The sequence below is a fragment of the Galendromus occidentalis genome, unplaced genomic scaffold, assembly GCF_000255335.2.
Source record: "Galendromus occidentalis unplaced genomic scaffold, Mocc_1.1 scf7180000077213, whole genome shotgun sequence".
Classification (NCBI taxonomy): Eukaryota; Metazoa; Arthropoda; class Arachnida; order Mesostigmata; family Phytoseiidae; genus Galendromus; species Galendromus occidentalis.
In genome coordinates this window covers 171,279-184,849 of record NW_003805201.1, presented here as the reverse complement: position 1 = coordinate 184,849, position 13,571 = coordinate 171,279, and the positions used below count along the sequence as shown (strand labels likewise).

General features: G+C 50.9%; 1 protein-coding gene across 1 annotated transcript; it reads right to left on the bottom strand.

The window, feature by feature from the left end:
- Positions 1-6,400: 6,400 nt before the first annotated feature.
- Positions 6,401-8,788, bottom strand: LOC100907507 (mutS protein homolog 5-like). Its single transcript, XM_003741873.1, has one exon. It carries the CDS (start codon positions 8,786-8,788, stop codon positions 6,401-6,403), a length of 2,388 nt encoding a protein of 795 aa, XP_003741921.1.
- Between the last annotated feature and the right edge of the window lie 4,783 nt (positions 8,789-13,571).

The window sequence follows — 13,571 nt, the reverse complement described above, 5'->3', positions numbered from 1 at the left end:
GCTTAGCTCTTCGTCGGCTCAGGATCGCGTCACGAACTTCCTTCAAAACGCATCGCAAAGTTTCGCGCTCGCAGGCCGTGACCGGACATATGGATCTCCTGACGAACAAATGATCAAAACTTTCGGAACAAATGTGGCGTGACAGTCTGTCTCTGGACCAGAATATCGCTGACAGCATCGACCCATCGGGAAGACGCTCGAGTTCCGGTGCTTTCGTGTTCGTGATCACAAGGAACAGCACTTTATGGCGGACGTTCCGTTCAAAATCCCTCACTGCCCCCGTGACCTTGAAAAGTTCATACGAAGTAATTATGACCATCTTGAGAGGCGCGGCCAGAGCGTCCAAGAACTGCAGATGCTGCTCCCTTATTGCCCTTGGGAGATGCTTGGAATGCTGCTTGGAAGATGAGCCAGGGCCAGTGTTGAGACCTTTCGTGATCAAGCTTGATTGAGCTCTGAAAGAACCTTTCTCCAGAACGTGCGCAGCGTCCACAAGCAAGAGGGATGTCGGTTCAATGTTCAAATCGAGAGCAATTCCCTCGAGGGTTCTCACAAGCTTCATCGGATCCAAATGTTCACTCCAAGAACATTCTGCGAGGCTGATCAAGACCATGGCGCAGGTGTTGACTCGTATGCACATCATCCTTATAGTGTGATCAGGACCGAGTGACGATCTGTCTACCGGAGGTGGAACACCTAGGAAACTTCCCTCCCACACGATCTAAGTAATTGATCCTCCCTCGGATGTCGGGAAAACTCGAGAAATCGGATCGCATAGCTCGAAATGCATGAGATGAAGGCCAACTGCACGTCATTCCACGGAAATATCTTTGGAGTTCTCGCCCTTGGAAGCTCCGGCGAACTAATAGAGAAGATGATGACCAACGACTCTGTGAGTGGCTCCAACGAGTATCAATATTCCTCTCCGAAGCATTCCTTCCGAGTCTGTAGTATTGATTGTGCGCTGAGCGGACACGTGCCGACACGATCGGTTTTAAAATATTGACTCTTTCCGACGCTGCGATAGAGGGTGCTTGACGTTAGCGCCACGGATCCCCAAAACAGGTGGAGGAAACTTGGAATCACCTAGACAACTCCTCGCGACATACAACGGCTGAGGATTCCTGAAACCCCTAGCTCGATCCGAATCTCGTGCACATCCTGATGGGTTACTCTAATGCACTCTGAACACAACGTCCAAAGATTAGAATCAAGAAGCTTGCCCTTACCATTTCCACCCGCGCGGGTAGTCGGTAAGTGCGACCAAATCGAGAGCCTTTCCGCGAAGTGCGTCGATAGAAAAGATCGCAGCCTCTGTCGAGGTTGGAAATCGCGAGTTTCAGCGAGGAACTCCGAACCACAGCCTTTCCGAGATTAGACCTGTCGATCGTGTTTTGGAATTTCCCGAGCATCTTCTCGTCTTCTTCTCATTCATCGCACTCCGCCAAAGAGCGAGAGTCTAGCTCATGACGGTTAATTTGCTTTCCCCTCCTCCGGCGCGCCGACGTGACGTGCCGAGTCTATCCCAATCGATGCACAACTTATCATAAGCTGGGTCGTTCTCCGGCTTTCCTATGAGTACACAAGCTCTTTCTCATGATGATTGACCAGCAGTTCCCGACATCCACGAGCGGCCCGTTGGCACGTGGCTCTCCATGTAAACTTCCGAACTTGAACGACTAAGAACCTCCGCCAGCTAGAATTTTGATGCAGCTGCGGAGGCCACATTCGTCCGCTGATTGTCAGCCTGGGCGCTTAAAATCACACTCTGGAGATCAAAAATAGAGCGCATGAGTTTCAAGTAGCAGGGGCAAACGCGGTAACGAAATTTCGTAATCGTGGTCGAAGGAGTCCGCGATCCGTGTTGGAGAGGATTGCGGTCGACTATCTCCGCCGTAGTGCTGTTCATCCCGGAAAATCTCCTCATCAGTTGATCACACCTCCTGTGACCGACGATGGTTCACTTGTCAGGATCATGCGTACCCCAGGTATACAATGATTCCTTTGACTATTGTAATGGGCTCACTCCGGGCCCGACGGATTTCGCCGTGGTTCCATGCGTCATGCTGTTACTGTTCAACGTCTCCCACGTGCCAACACATGTTTACCGTAATGGAATTATAGATTGAAATTCTGAAATCATGACAGCTAAGCCCGGCGCTGGAACTCTCACAATGCTCCCATCAGGCCCGCGCCAGAGGTCTACTTGCAGCTGCTCCAAACCGAGTCTTCCGCGAAGTTCGAGAAAAACCTCGTCATCATGCAGCGTTTTTTGTAAGATTTAGCGGGGTGAGAACCAGTGCTGTGCGCCGGCTCCAGGACGTAGCGCCCGGCGCCATAGACTCAATACTCGAGCGCCGCGGCGCCATGGCGCTTAGGCATTGAGTCAATGGGACTCGCAATGCTCAGCGCGGCGCACAGCTCTGGTTTGAAATCATCAAGACTCGACGGATTTTCACCTAATTGATGTCTGATGATCGTGAGGTCACGGGAGACGATCGTGGCTGGAAACCATAAAAATCAGAAGGCTCCTCTATATATTCCCATCACGATCCAGAAACCCCACGAAACTCTGTGGAAAAGGGCATGAATTTCCGCTTTCAATAAAATTCAGCGGACGCAGTATGCTGGTACGATGAACGTCGGTAGATAAGCATGAATCGTGTCAGTCGCATCGATGATTTCGACTCAAGGTACTGAGTTCTGACCGAGTGACATAAGCATAGTCAGAGAGGAATTGACCGTCGAAATCACCGACGGGCTCTCTTTTCCTACCGCGTTTGTCCTCACGATCAGAACCCGGGAATGCACCGCTTTGAGCATCAGGCTTGTACCAAAATATGATGGCTGCAGAAGCGTTCTGACGAGTGGGGCTACGGGGATAGGGGGCGGGATTTCCACACCAAATTAGTACGATTGCGAGCGATTACGAATGGCGATGACAACCGAATGCTCATCATGAGGCCAAAGACTCGTAGTTAACAGCAACGGGAGTGTCGTGCAGAACGGGAGTAATCCTGGCCATGCGACGTCTGTAATCGCCTCTGGTTCCTCCGTAATCTGAAAACGGTAACCCCCTCGATGGCGAACTTCCTATCCACTCGTTTCCCGGAGGACGACGCCACACGATGTCGGCTCTGTTCCTCAGGTTACAACACGTCTCGGCGCGACAGAGTTCCGCCGATGAGGATGATGAATGGCTATAGGTATCCATTCCATCAGGCTTGCCTAAGCTGGACCCCATAAGCGAGCGACTTGTCTCTCAAAGGATTCCTTACATGCAAATACGCCGTTTGCGTCGTGACGGTTGTCACGGCATTGTCGGTCGAGTCATTAATGTCCTTGTCGATTTCAACTCGATAATACAGTGCTTACCGCGATCATGGGACGACGATTATTCTTTCGAAGTAAAGTTTGAGAAAAACAACATCCTTGAATCCTCTTTTCTGAGCGGCTTCGTCAAAAAGTCCACCGTGGAAGCCTGGCTGCGATATCTTGTTGAGCAGCCTTTGAACAAATATTATGGTGTAAGGGTCAATTGCTCTGAAGTGATTGGTGAGTTGTCGTCAAATTGCGATAGGCGGGATGACGGATCCGATCATGTTGAGTCTATTTGCACCGATGATGCGCCGGAATCAGAGTTGATCAATTTACGACAGCAAACAATGTTATGGAATGAGGATCTCTGCTTACATTGGATATTGCTCCAAGCCAGCACGAAACACCCGAGTGCATTCTTTTTGACACATTCGCAGGAAAACTTCCGTTCCCTGCGAAACACTTCGGGGTGGAACGAAAAATTAAGGATGGGGTCAGTGCAACATCTTACACTACGTGTACGTCAGAAATAAGAAGATCTGATCGACGAGGCGTTAACCCCCAGCATGTGTTTTCCATGGCGTTGAAAATTCTCCTTTTCCGGATTCGTGATGGCATTCAGAATATATATATCGTTGTCTACGAACTACAGCACGACCGTCACAATCCATGATAGAAGAACGACAATAATTCGTGTAACATTTGGTGGAGACAAATCAAGCATCATGAAAACTATCCCCAGCTCGATGCAGTATTGGTCATCGAGGAGAAAGGATCGTTAGGGGAGGAGAGGAAGGGGGAGGAGGGAAAGGAAGGTTTGCGATGATACGTCAGCTCGGAAACCCTACAGCATTCTTGACCCTCAAGATTGCGATCCGATGGCCACATTTGCTTCAAATGTTTCGATTAATTTCTAATAGGGTTCGAATCTCTCGGCGACAGCATTGAGCTCACCGAGATGGAAAACAGATGGTTCAAGATGTGAGTTCGGGGAACTTCTGGAAAGAAAGTCCTGCCGAAAGAAAATCCGGAAGATGAACCGCTGCCGGAGGAAGAAACCAAATGAAATCACTGAGAAATCGATTGAAGTGCGACATAAATGCTATTTCAATACTAATATTTAGACTAGAGAATCCGACGGGAGAGAAACAAGCCGTTTCCACGTCCCATAACACAGTAGTGTTGTAGGCGCTGCTGGCCTTGGCTTTTTCGACTGGAATTCAATGACATCTGAAGACCCAGTTCGGAGGCCAGCTCCGGGGATGTGCCCGCATGGAGGAGATCGAAGGCTTTGTGTTGAGATTTGTCGGAAATGATTCTCGAAGCGGTCAGTACCACTGGAAGAAATCGTCTTGATTCGATGTGCTCATCACTCATCACCTCACGGAAGACCCCCGCGACGAATAGCCTCGAGGCTCATACCACAAGCGAGAGACATCGATAGATAAATAAAATCCAACAGATTGGGGGGAAGATTCGATGAAAATCATCGTCGAGATTCATGAGTGCCCCGAGATCTGACGACGGCGATGGAGATAGCGTTAATCCTCTTCTAGACACGATCACGTATGAATTCCGAATGAATGAATGAATGAATTTCGCTGTTAACTAGGTTAGGTCCACATTTGCTAGAATGTATCCCGAGCGGAGAATTTCTGCTCAGGCAAGCGAGTGTCCGGGTTTCTTCGATTCTGCTGATATTTGGACTTCCGAGCGCGGCCAGGTCTCTCCGGAGGTCACTACTCGTCCGTCGACTGCCCCTCCCCCCCCCCGAGGTCCGCCACTGATCGTTGACTCAATGCCCAGAACTCTTTCTAATCTCAGGGCTCCCAAAAAGGTGCAATGGAGTATTCGGCGATCCACGTCCTCGATTGGTATCTCCGAACATGGAGCCGCTCACCTCCGACGACCTTCTTTTGGAACCTTCCCCCGCTTCCGATAAATGCAGGTGCCCCCCCTCCGTGGACTTAAATCATTTCTCCCCCTTCTTGGGCAACCGATATTTCGACAGAATGAATGGAGATCCTCGATCTCGACTACGCGTGAGTCGACCTCGAAGTGACCATAAGTCTCGCGAGGCGATATCGCGTTCTGGTTTGAGTATCTGAGATGAGTACCTATATCTGCATCGAGCTGCGGGCCAGCGAGTCCCTGTTTCCCTCCGGAGACGGCCATGTACGTCTTGCCCGCTGATCCGTCAGAGGCTGAAACGGGAATGCGATGAGCAAGTCCGAGCGCGCCGGATTTACCCACCCTTCATGTCGTGGAGAGCGATTACCAAAGCAGCTGCACCGAAGATCGCTGCCGAGAGCTAGACTGATTTCGGGACAACAGCGTATTCAGGAATCCTCCGAGGGGACGGTCGATGCAACGAGGGGTGAGCCCATGGATGCCTGGCTTCTGCGCGGAAGGCGGTGTGGGTTCGATCCCTGCTGCCGGAAAAATATGCAGGTACTCGGCCTTGATCCTCCTGGGTACATTTGCTCTATGGATCCGTCCTCGGAAGCAATGTGAATAACAGTACCCGGGACGTTAAACCTTGGCTGGGTGGATCAGCCCGAGAAAGTTCTTTGGCTTCTGCTGCCACGTGGTGAGTTTAGGTAGTCGGGAGCCTCGAGGGTGGAAGAGCCCGTCCATCTACCCGACAGATGCCCTCCAAACGGAGAGCGCATATGAATCGGAACGTTCCTCTGTCACAGAGGATTCTCACGTATGTAGAACCCCACCACGACTCGTATACCCGAGCCGGCTCAGGCAGCGAAACTTCAATGTCGTGGGTCCCACCGATTCCGATCAGGCATAGGCTCAAAGGTCGGATCCCGGGAGCGAATGTACTTACGCAAATCCGCACGCTTGGACTGAGTCTTTGGGAGACAATGAATCTCACAGGATCCCAGCGCAGCAGCCAGGATTAGAGTCGGAGTACTTATTACTATCATAAGGATGAGAACGAACGCCATGAAGAGTCTCCACAAATGATCGCCCTATTTATTCATTGGGAATTCAATCGTCTGAAACCTGTCCTAGACGCTTATGAGCAAGACTCCCCCGGAAGGCGAATCCTCCTACTTCGCTACTGGTTTTAAAATCTTCCGTCTCGGATGGCGAGTCTCACTTCGTCGAGAGCCTGGAGTGCGAAGTTGTGGAAATCTCGATCGCATTCGTAGGTCGAAGATCCGGAGTCACCAACATTGTCCAAACCGAATGCTGAAATTCTCTCTTGCGTAGCTATAACCTCTTGCGGTAGATCGGCCTCTCTCGCGGCGAAACTGCCGAAACTTTTAACGGATACTCCATCAACGACTCGATGCAATTGGACAAGATTGTTCCCCTCGATGACATAACGAAACGTTAGGAACTCCACTTTCGGGCGATGCTTCAGAAAGTAGTAGAGATGTTTGTAGTAATGAGAAGCTAAGATCACATGAGGACTATTCGACCATTCCATGAATTTTTCAACGAGTGCTACACAGAGAGCAGCTCCTTCGGCCGTGTTAGTTCCCTTGCCGAACTCATCGATCACAACCAGAGCCCGGACGGATTCGACGCTTCTTTCGACTGAAGCGATCTGACGACATTGCAAAGCAAAAGAGGAGGCCTGATCGCGCATTGTTTCGTCGATGAAAAAAGATGTCTGAATGGTATCCAATAAACATATTCTCGAATCTTCAGCAGGAACGAACGATCCTACATGAGCCAAGTATACAATGAGCGCATTCTGTCTCAAGTAAACAGACTTGCCGCACGAATTAGCTCCGGTCACTATGTTTACAGGAACACTCTCGGTTGAAAGGTATGAATTGGGAATGATGTGACTCGCTCCGGGCGCTTTGTGAAATTCCAGTAAGGGATGGTATCCGTTTTTTACGATGATTCTATTGCGTGGTATGATTTTTGGTCTCTTGAATCCTCTCTCACGAGCCGTAATCGCCAATGCTAGAACCGCGTCGAGGTGACACAGTTTATCTATGATCTTCAAAAGCTGCCACGATCTTTCAATGACCTCGATCTGTAAAGTTCTGCATATGCGGTTTTCTCGGTGAATGATTATATTACGCAGATCCCCGTACTGCTTGTCCAAATCTCTAGTGATCGAGGTTTTGAAAAACGCCTCGGTATCCATCTTGCAAACATGCTCGACACTTTGTAGCTGACGCATCGTCCCAACATTCTCCAAGCGGGTGGCGAACACAAATCCCCAACAAGGTAAATAAATTATCCGACCATCTGAAACATCGGCTGGCAGGTTCGTCATCTCCGTCAGAGTGAGTTCCGTGAGTCTTTTGTGAATATTTCCGAAGAGCTGTTTCTTCTTCTCATCCAGGTAATCGCAGATCCCCGCTTTCACGGGACTCGTGTACGATGGGTTTTCTTTGAAAGCTTCGAAATCTATCGTCCGTTCGATCATATGAAGAATACTACTGGTATCTCTATAGGAAGCTTCACGAGCGCGCTCGATCGCGCCACACAACGACGAGTTCGGCGCGGCTGACAGCAGGCCCTGGACGACCAGGAGATGGTGACACGTGTCTCGGAGGACCTGCCATTCCGGAACAGTGGTTTGTCCTTGACACATGTTTACGAGAATGCGGTCAATCCGCTTGATTCTCGCGAGATTCTGATGCAGCGATTTCGCTAAACATTCCTGGTCCAAGAGATATTCGATCGAGCTCAAACTTTGCTCGATCTGACGCACGTCGTTGTACGGTGCGCAAAAGAGAGATTTCAATCGAACGCGTCCAATGCTACAGTTTCTCTCGAACAACGAATATACGCTGATCCCCTCTCTGGCTCGGCGCGAGTCGCCTTGCCAAGCACAAGGATGCGCTTCCTCGGCCAGGATGTGCAGGTCGCGCAAGGTTCGGCTCGGGACGGAGAGATGACCGCAACCCCTGTGCATGCCCAAAGTGGCTATGACTACGGCGTCGCTATTCTGAAAATGAGACTTCACGTGTTGGAGTAGGGCACCCATGCTCCTCAGGGATATTTCTTGACTGAAGTCCAGGATGCTGTTCAGGAAGATGAGTTTGTCGTCTTCGCTGCAATCCGAGAACGGCGTTCCTGGCCGACCTTGGATGTTCGAACTCATTAGCTCCTGCTTCGCGATCCCTAATTGCATCTGCTGCGGTGGAACCTTCTCGACTCTCGAGCTCCTGTGCAGAGCGACAAAAGCATTCACCGAATTCGCCAAATCGCGGTGCGCGGTACGGCTGATGATTATCGTGCTCGGTTGTAATTTCTGCAGGAGCAATTGGAGCTGTTGAAGATTACACCCCTGATCCGGGAGCTGAGGTGTCATTCGGACGTCGAGGAAGGCTTGGGTGTAGTAGGAAGCGCCGATCACTCCGTTGGAATACACGACCGACACTACCATGTGTTCCGTGTTCTCGCCTGGAGGGTTCGATGTAGTCGTGGTTGTGGTTGTTCTTGTGGTCGTGGTCGGTGGGGTTCTCGAAGACGAGGGAGTCATCGTCCCCGACGCGCTCTGAGACGTACTCCACATGCTTCCTGGGCGGCGAAAATTCACTTTTCTACTTAACTGTCGAAGGACATCGTAAAATCAGATGATCGCAGAACAAAATCGTTCGAATTCGATTGTTGACATCGGATCCATTCTGGCTGAACGTCACCGAGGCACAACGTGGAGAGCGGAGCAGAAATCGACCGGCACTTCTGATGTTGAAATTTTTGACTGTGTTCCGCGTTCCGATCGGACTCCTCAAATTTCCCGAGCGATATTCGATCTGGATGCTTCAGAACGGGGAGATGATCGAAGATCCCGCCCTCCTTCGTGGAACACAGCGAGCCTATCAGATGAGAGTTTGAGCTCAGTGGTGTCCGAATAGCTGAGATACTCAGAAGATGAAGAGAGGTGGTACGTGCTCAGCACGATCTACATGCGGGACGTACGCTTCCCTCCGTACGGTGGATGTGTCGCTTTACGGAGTGGCTAGGTTTCGGATCTCCTACAACTCATCCGATTGATCCCTACAAAAGGACTCGTATGGACTGAAATCAGCAAGCAGGACGGTTGCAATCAACAGTCAATAGAGGCTCCGAGCCCAGAGGGCCGTGATCGGTGCCGGGAAGCTCTTCCACTGCGGCTCACTCCCTAGAACTGCCATCTATCACTGTATAAGGGGAGCTCATACGATTCTATGTGTCTTAATTCTATGTGTCATTAGGATCAAGAGCAGGCCTCGAACATGGTACGCATCATACGAGGATGCGTCCGAGCGAACGACGCCCATTCTTCTTCCATTGTCGGTCGATTCAATGAAAAATATAATTCATGACTACGGCCTTTGATACTCGATGGTTGATCAACAGTAATTGACGACAAACAGTATTTCCCACTGGGGGAACAACGGAAAGAATCACTCCTCTCCTGGCTTCAATATTGATTCACCGATTCGAGCCTCGGGTCGAGATCGCCCAAGAAACGATGACTCGATACCGTCCAAATCCGATCGGTCTGTCGTACGCTGCAAGAACGAGAGAATGGCACGATCGTCTGGCTGCTTTCGATCTCAACACCGGTGTCAAAATCGTCGCTGAGAGCTCACGGGAATCGGTCACCCGAGCAAGATCGTAGGACCGAGAGCCGCATGCCGAACAGAGGAAACATTCGGTTTTGGACGGATCATGCGTTCAACACGGCTCATTCCTTGAACGATGAATGGCTGGGGGGAAGATCTGGTCATTATCCACGGACGGATGCTCTCGAGAGAATCCGAGACGAATCATAGGACCCGGGAGCATAAGGACTTTCCGATTCTATCGAACCGAGCTTGCTGCCACCTTGACGCCCTGGGACAATGACGGAAAAGGAAAATTGTGAATTCTGTGGTCAACTTAATTTTATTGAGCTTCCTATCGTCCTGCGTGTGCATCTACAATGCACTTTTCAAGACAGTCAGATGTCATTCCTAAAATACCTACACAAATAATCGGGATTAACATCATCACTTTCCGGCCACAAGATAATTAGTTTAGAATGGTCCTGATTTTCCTCCTGCCGTCAGAAATACGAGTCGTCCTTAGAGAATTATCGCGATATCCTACTGGAAATAACTGTACATTCCCAGCTTCGACCGGACGCTCGCGGCATACGACTCTCTGCCTCGTTTCTTGATCTCTTTCATTCGCAGCCGGATGTCACCATTTTCCTTGAGAACAACCTTGTGAACCTCGATACCGTGCTCGCTAGGTTTGACATGCAGCTTGAGATCTCGATAAATCCGCTCGAACTTTACATTATTATGAGCTGCGGCTCTTATCGTCATGTAGCATAATTTTGACCTGGCGGCGTTTTCACGGCCCTCCGCTGGCGGCACACAGATCTCTGCTCTGACAGGGAGTTTGTTCCAGATACACTCTGCGAGCTTTCTGCCGATATGAGCGTTCAAAGCGTTCGGGAAGTGTATGCTCACGACCATGGGATTTTCTTGGGTCGTTTTGTCGTCTTCGGAGATGGCCCTCTGCAGGACTTTGCGGCAATATGCCAACATCTCACAAGTTTCGAGGAGGATATCGCCCTGCCGCGCCAATTTCGCCAAGATCAGATACTCCGACGACTTATTGAGCTTCACGGCCTTGGTATTGTCGATCTTGGGCGTTGGGTATGCACTCGTGATGGAAATGGCATCTCCCGGTGCGAGGTCGTTCACGAGGCGCTCATCGGGCAGGCTGTGTTTGACGCGGTCGAAAAAATCCTCGTCTGCTTGATCGCCATCTCCGAGGATCAAGACACGGACGGTTTTCTTGGCAATTGCATTGTTCATTATGAATTTCGTCATTTGGTAAGCTTCCCTGGGCCACTTGGAGAGCGCGACGTCCCTGACGTTCTCATGACTTTTGACGGCGTCGATCTGAGCTCGTATTTGCTCCGCGGGGATGTATTGCGGTTCCTCGTCATCCTCCTCCTCCTCCTCTCCCTCATCCTCTTCCCCTCCTCTTCCTCCTCCTCTTCCTCCTCCTCTTCCCCTTCCTCTTCCTTCTCCTTCTCCTCCTCCTCCTCCTCCTCCTCCTCCTCCTCCTCCTCCTCGTCGTCGTCGTCACTTGTGAGTGAACCTCCGTCTGAGAACGTTTCTTCCTTCGCGGGCGGATCACGGAAAATCCGAACCTTCTCGGTACCCACTTTCCGATTCGGATAGCCCGTACAAGCAGACGACCTAGGTCGACGTTTCCACAGCGCTTTGGATCTGGGTTTGATGGGGATATCTGAAGCAGAGCTTGCGGTTCCACTCTCGGCTTTCTGTGCAGCTACGTCCTTCCTGGGTTGCTCGATCTCACTCCCCGAGGAGGTATCTTCCAATGCTTGCAGCATTTCACGATGGACGAAGAAACTGCGGCGTTCAGTCTGTGAGACTCGGACTCTCCTGCCCGAATTCTGTGGGAGATTGAGCGTAGTTCCCGCTTCACGAACCGGAGCAATGCCACCCGACTCCGATTGCGGTACAGTAGATGAAGTGGTGGATTGGGCCGCAGATTCGGCAGGCAAGTCACTCACGGGTTTCCTTGACTTCTTGTGCAAGGCGGCTTTCAATAGCTCACAACAAAGCTCGAAGACTTCCTTCTCGAACTGGCCGATGGCTTCGATTTCGACCCGTGCTAGTTCGCAGCTCTTCTCTGCGAGAGGGCCCTCCTTCGCGGCGTTGAGAAACTGGAAGACGCGATCGACCTGCTCCTGGTGCGACATAATGTATCGCGGTCGTTCGGAACAGTGAATGTTGTTGTTTTGTCCGCCAATCTCAGCACGCCTTCTGAAGCACGTTCACATGTACGACGAGTTTGGGCCAGGATGACGTCAACGACGCGATAGTCACGCGGGACCTCCGGCCAGAATTCCGCAGATGCCCCTCACAATCGTCGCCGGTAGCAATAAAATCGGCCCTGAGCAGGAAACCTCTTTCGAGGAAGGGAAATCGAAGATGTGCGAAATGATTCACTACCGGGTATTCATCCCTGCTCTTGTGACTCATGTTCAGATCAAGCCGAATATTTCACCGAGGATCTGTTGGATTCGGCAGGAAATAGTTATTCTGTTCTTCTCCGGGATCTAAGAAGTAGAACTTCCTGGGAGCCTTGATCGGGAGCCCTGCTCCTCGGAAGAATGATTCGGAGACTTGGATTCTTCGGGAATCGCGATTATGCACGATGGAGGACAGGCACACTCTAACCAATCGCAAGGGGCGCATTTACCCGCACGCCCCCCCCCCCCCGCTGGAGACTTGGTTTGAGTCCGCTTATTAGTGAGCTGGACCTTCTCTGATTCAGGATGATAATCAGCCATGAATGAGGTATGTTTTTATTTCCTACGGACTCGATACATCGACAAAATTCGAGGGCGATCTCCGCTTGGGAAGGAAAACTCATTCCCCAGGATGGGAAGTTCCATCGCTAATCTGAGATTTCGTGGAACGATGCGGCGAATCGAGGCGAAGGCGCGGCGCTGGAACCCCTCTCGAGTGGAAATGCGCCTCGGCGAGATTGCCCCACGGATATAAGGCTCATTCTGATGATTGGATATAGAAGTGAATGCCGAAGCGCTGCTTAGAGTGAAGAAAAGCGAAATAATGGAAGCTTTTAATGAGCTGTCGTTCACGAGGCTTCTATCGCGGCTGGTCCCCCTGACGGTCCGGCGGGAGGTTCGCTTTCACGATGTGTGAAGAATTTCACTACGGATGAGAGCGTATCCTCGAGATAGTCCACCCATTGCTCCCCGGCTTTGCGAGCTCCGCCGTTGAGCGTCGCGATCGCACCCCGGAAGATTGCCACTGGAAAAATGACCCGCCTTAGGAAGCAGAGAACACTGGAGAAATATCTGGAAAAAATGCCGCGAAACGTCCATCCAGGTATGGCTAGGGCTAGAGAAAGGTGGGCTCCACCGCGATCCTACCGAGAAGGATCTCCGGACTCAAGTATGACTTGACATGCATACCTTCCTTGCTGAAGCTCCGAGTTGCCTCCGCTTGGGTGATTGGTGTGGTCGCGATTCGCCTGAAGATATCCGCAAACCTCCTGAAGACTGAGCAACGATGAAGGATGAGCAGAGTTTCCTCTCCCACTACATATGTTTTGTAGATAGATATATAATACCGGGCGACGATCTAAAGTCTACGTGGAGGTTGATGATGGAATCTTTCGAAGCGAACGACTCTTACACATGGCACTATGGAGGGCGAGGGGACTCCATCCCGTCTGATTGATTTCCTTGAACAGGAGAGTGATGTGCTTCTTGACTTTCCGCG

What these genes read in the sequence shown, in the direction of transcription:
- LOC100907507 (XM_003741873.1), bottom strand. Translation starts at nt 8,788, where the DNA reads ATGACTCCCTCGTCTTCGAGAACCCCACCGACCACGACCACAAGAACA.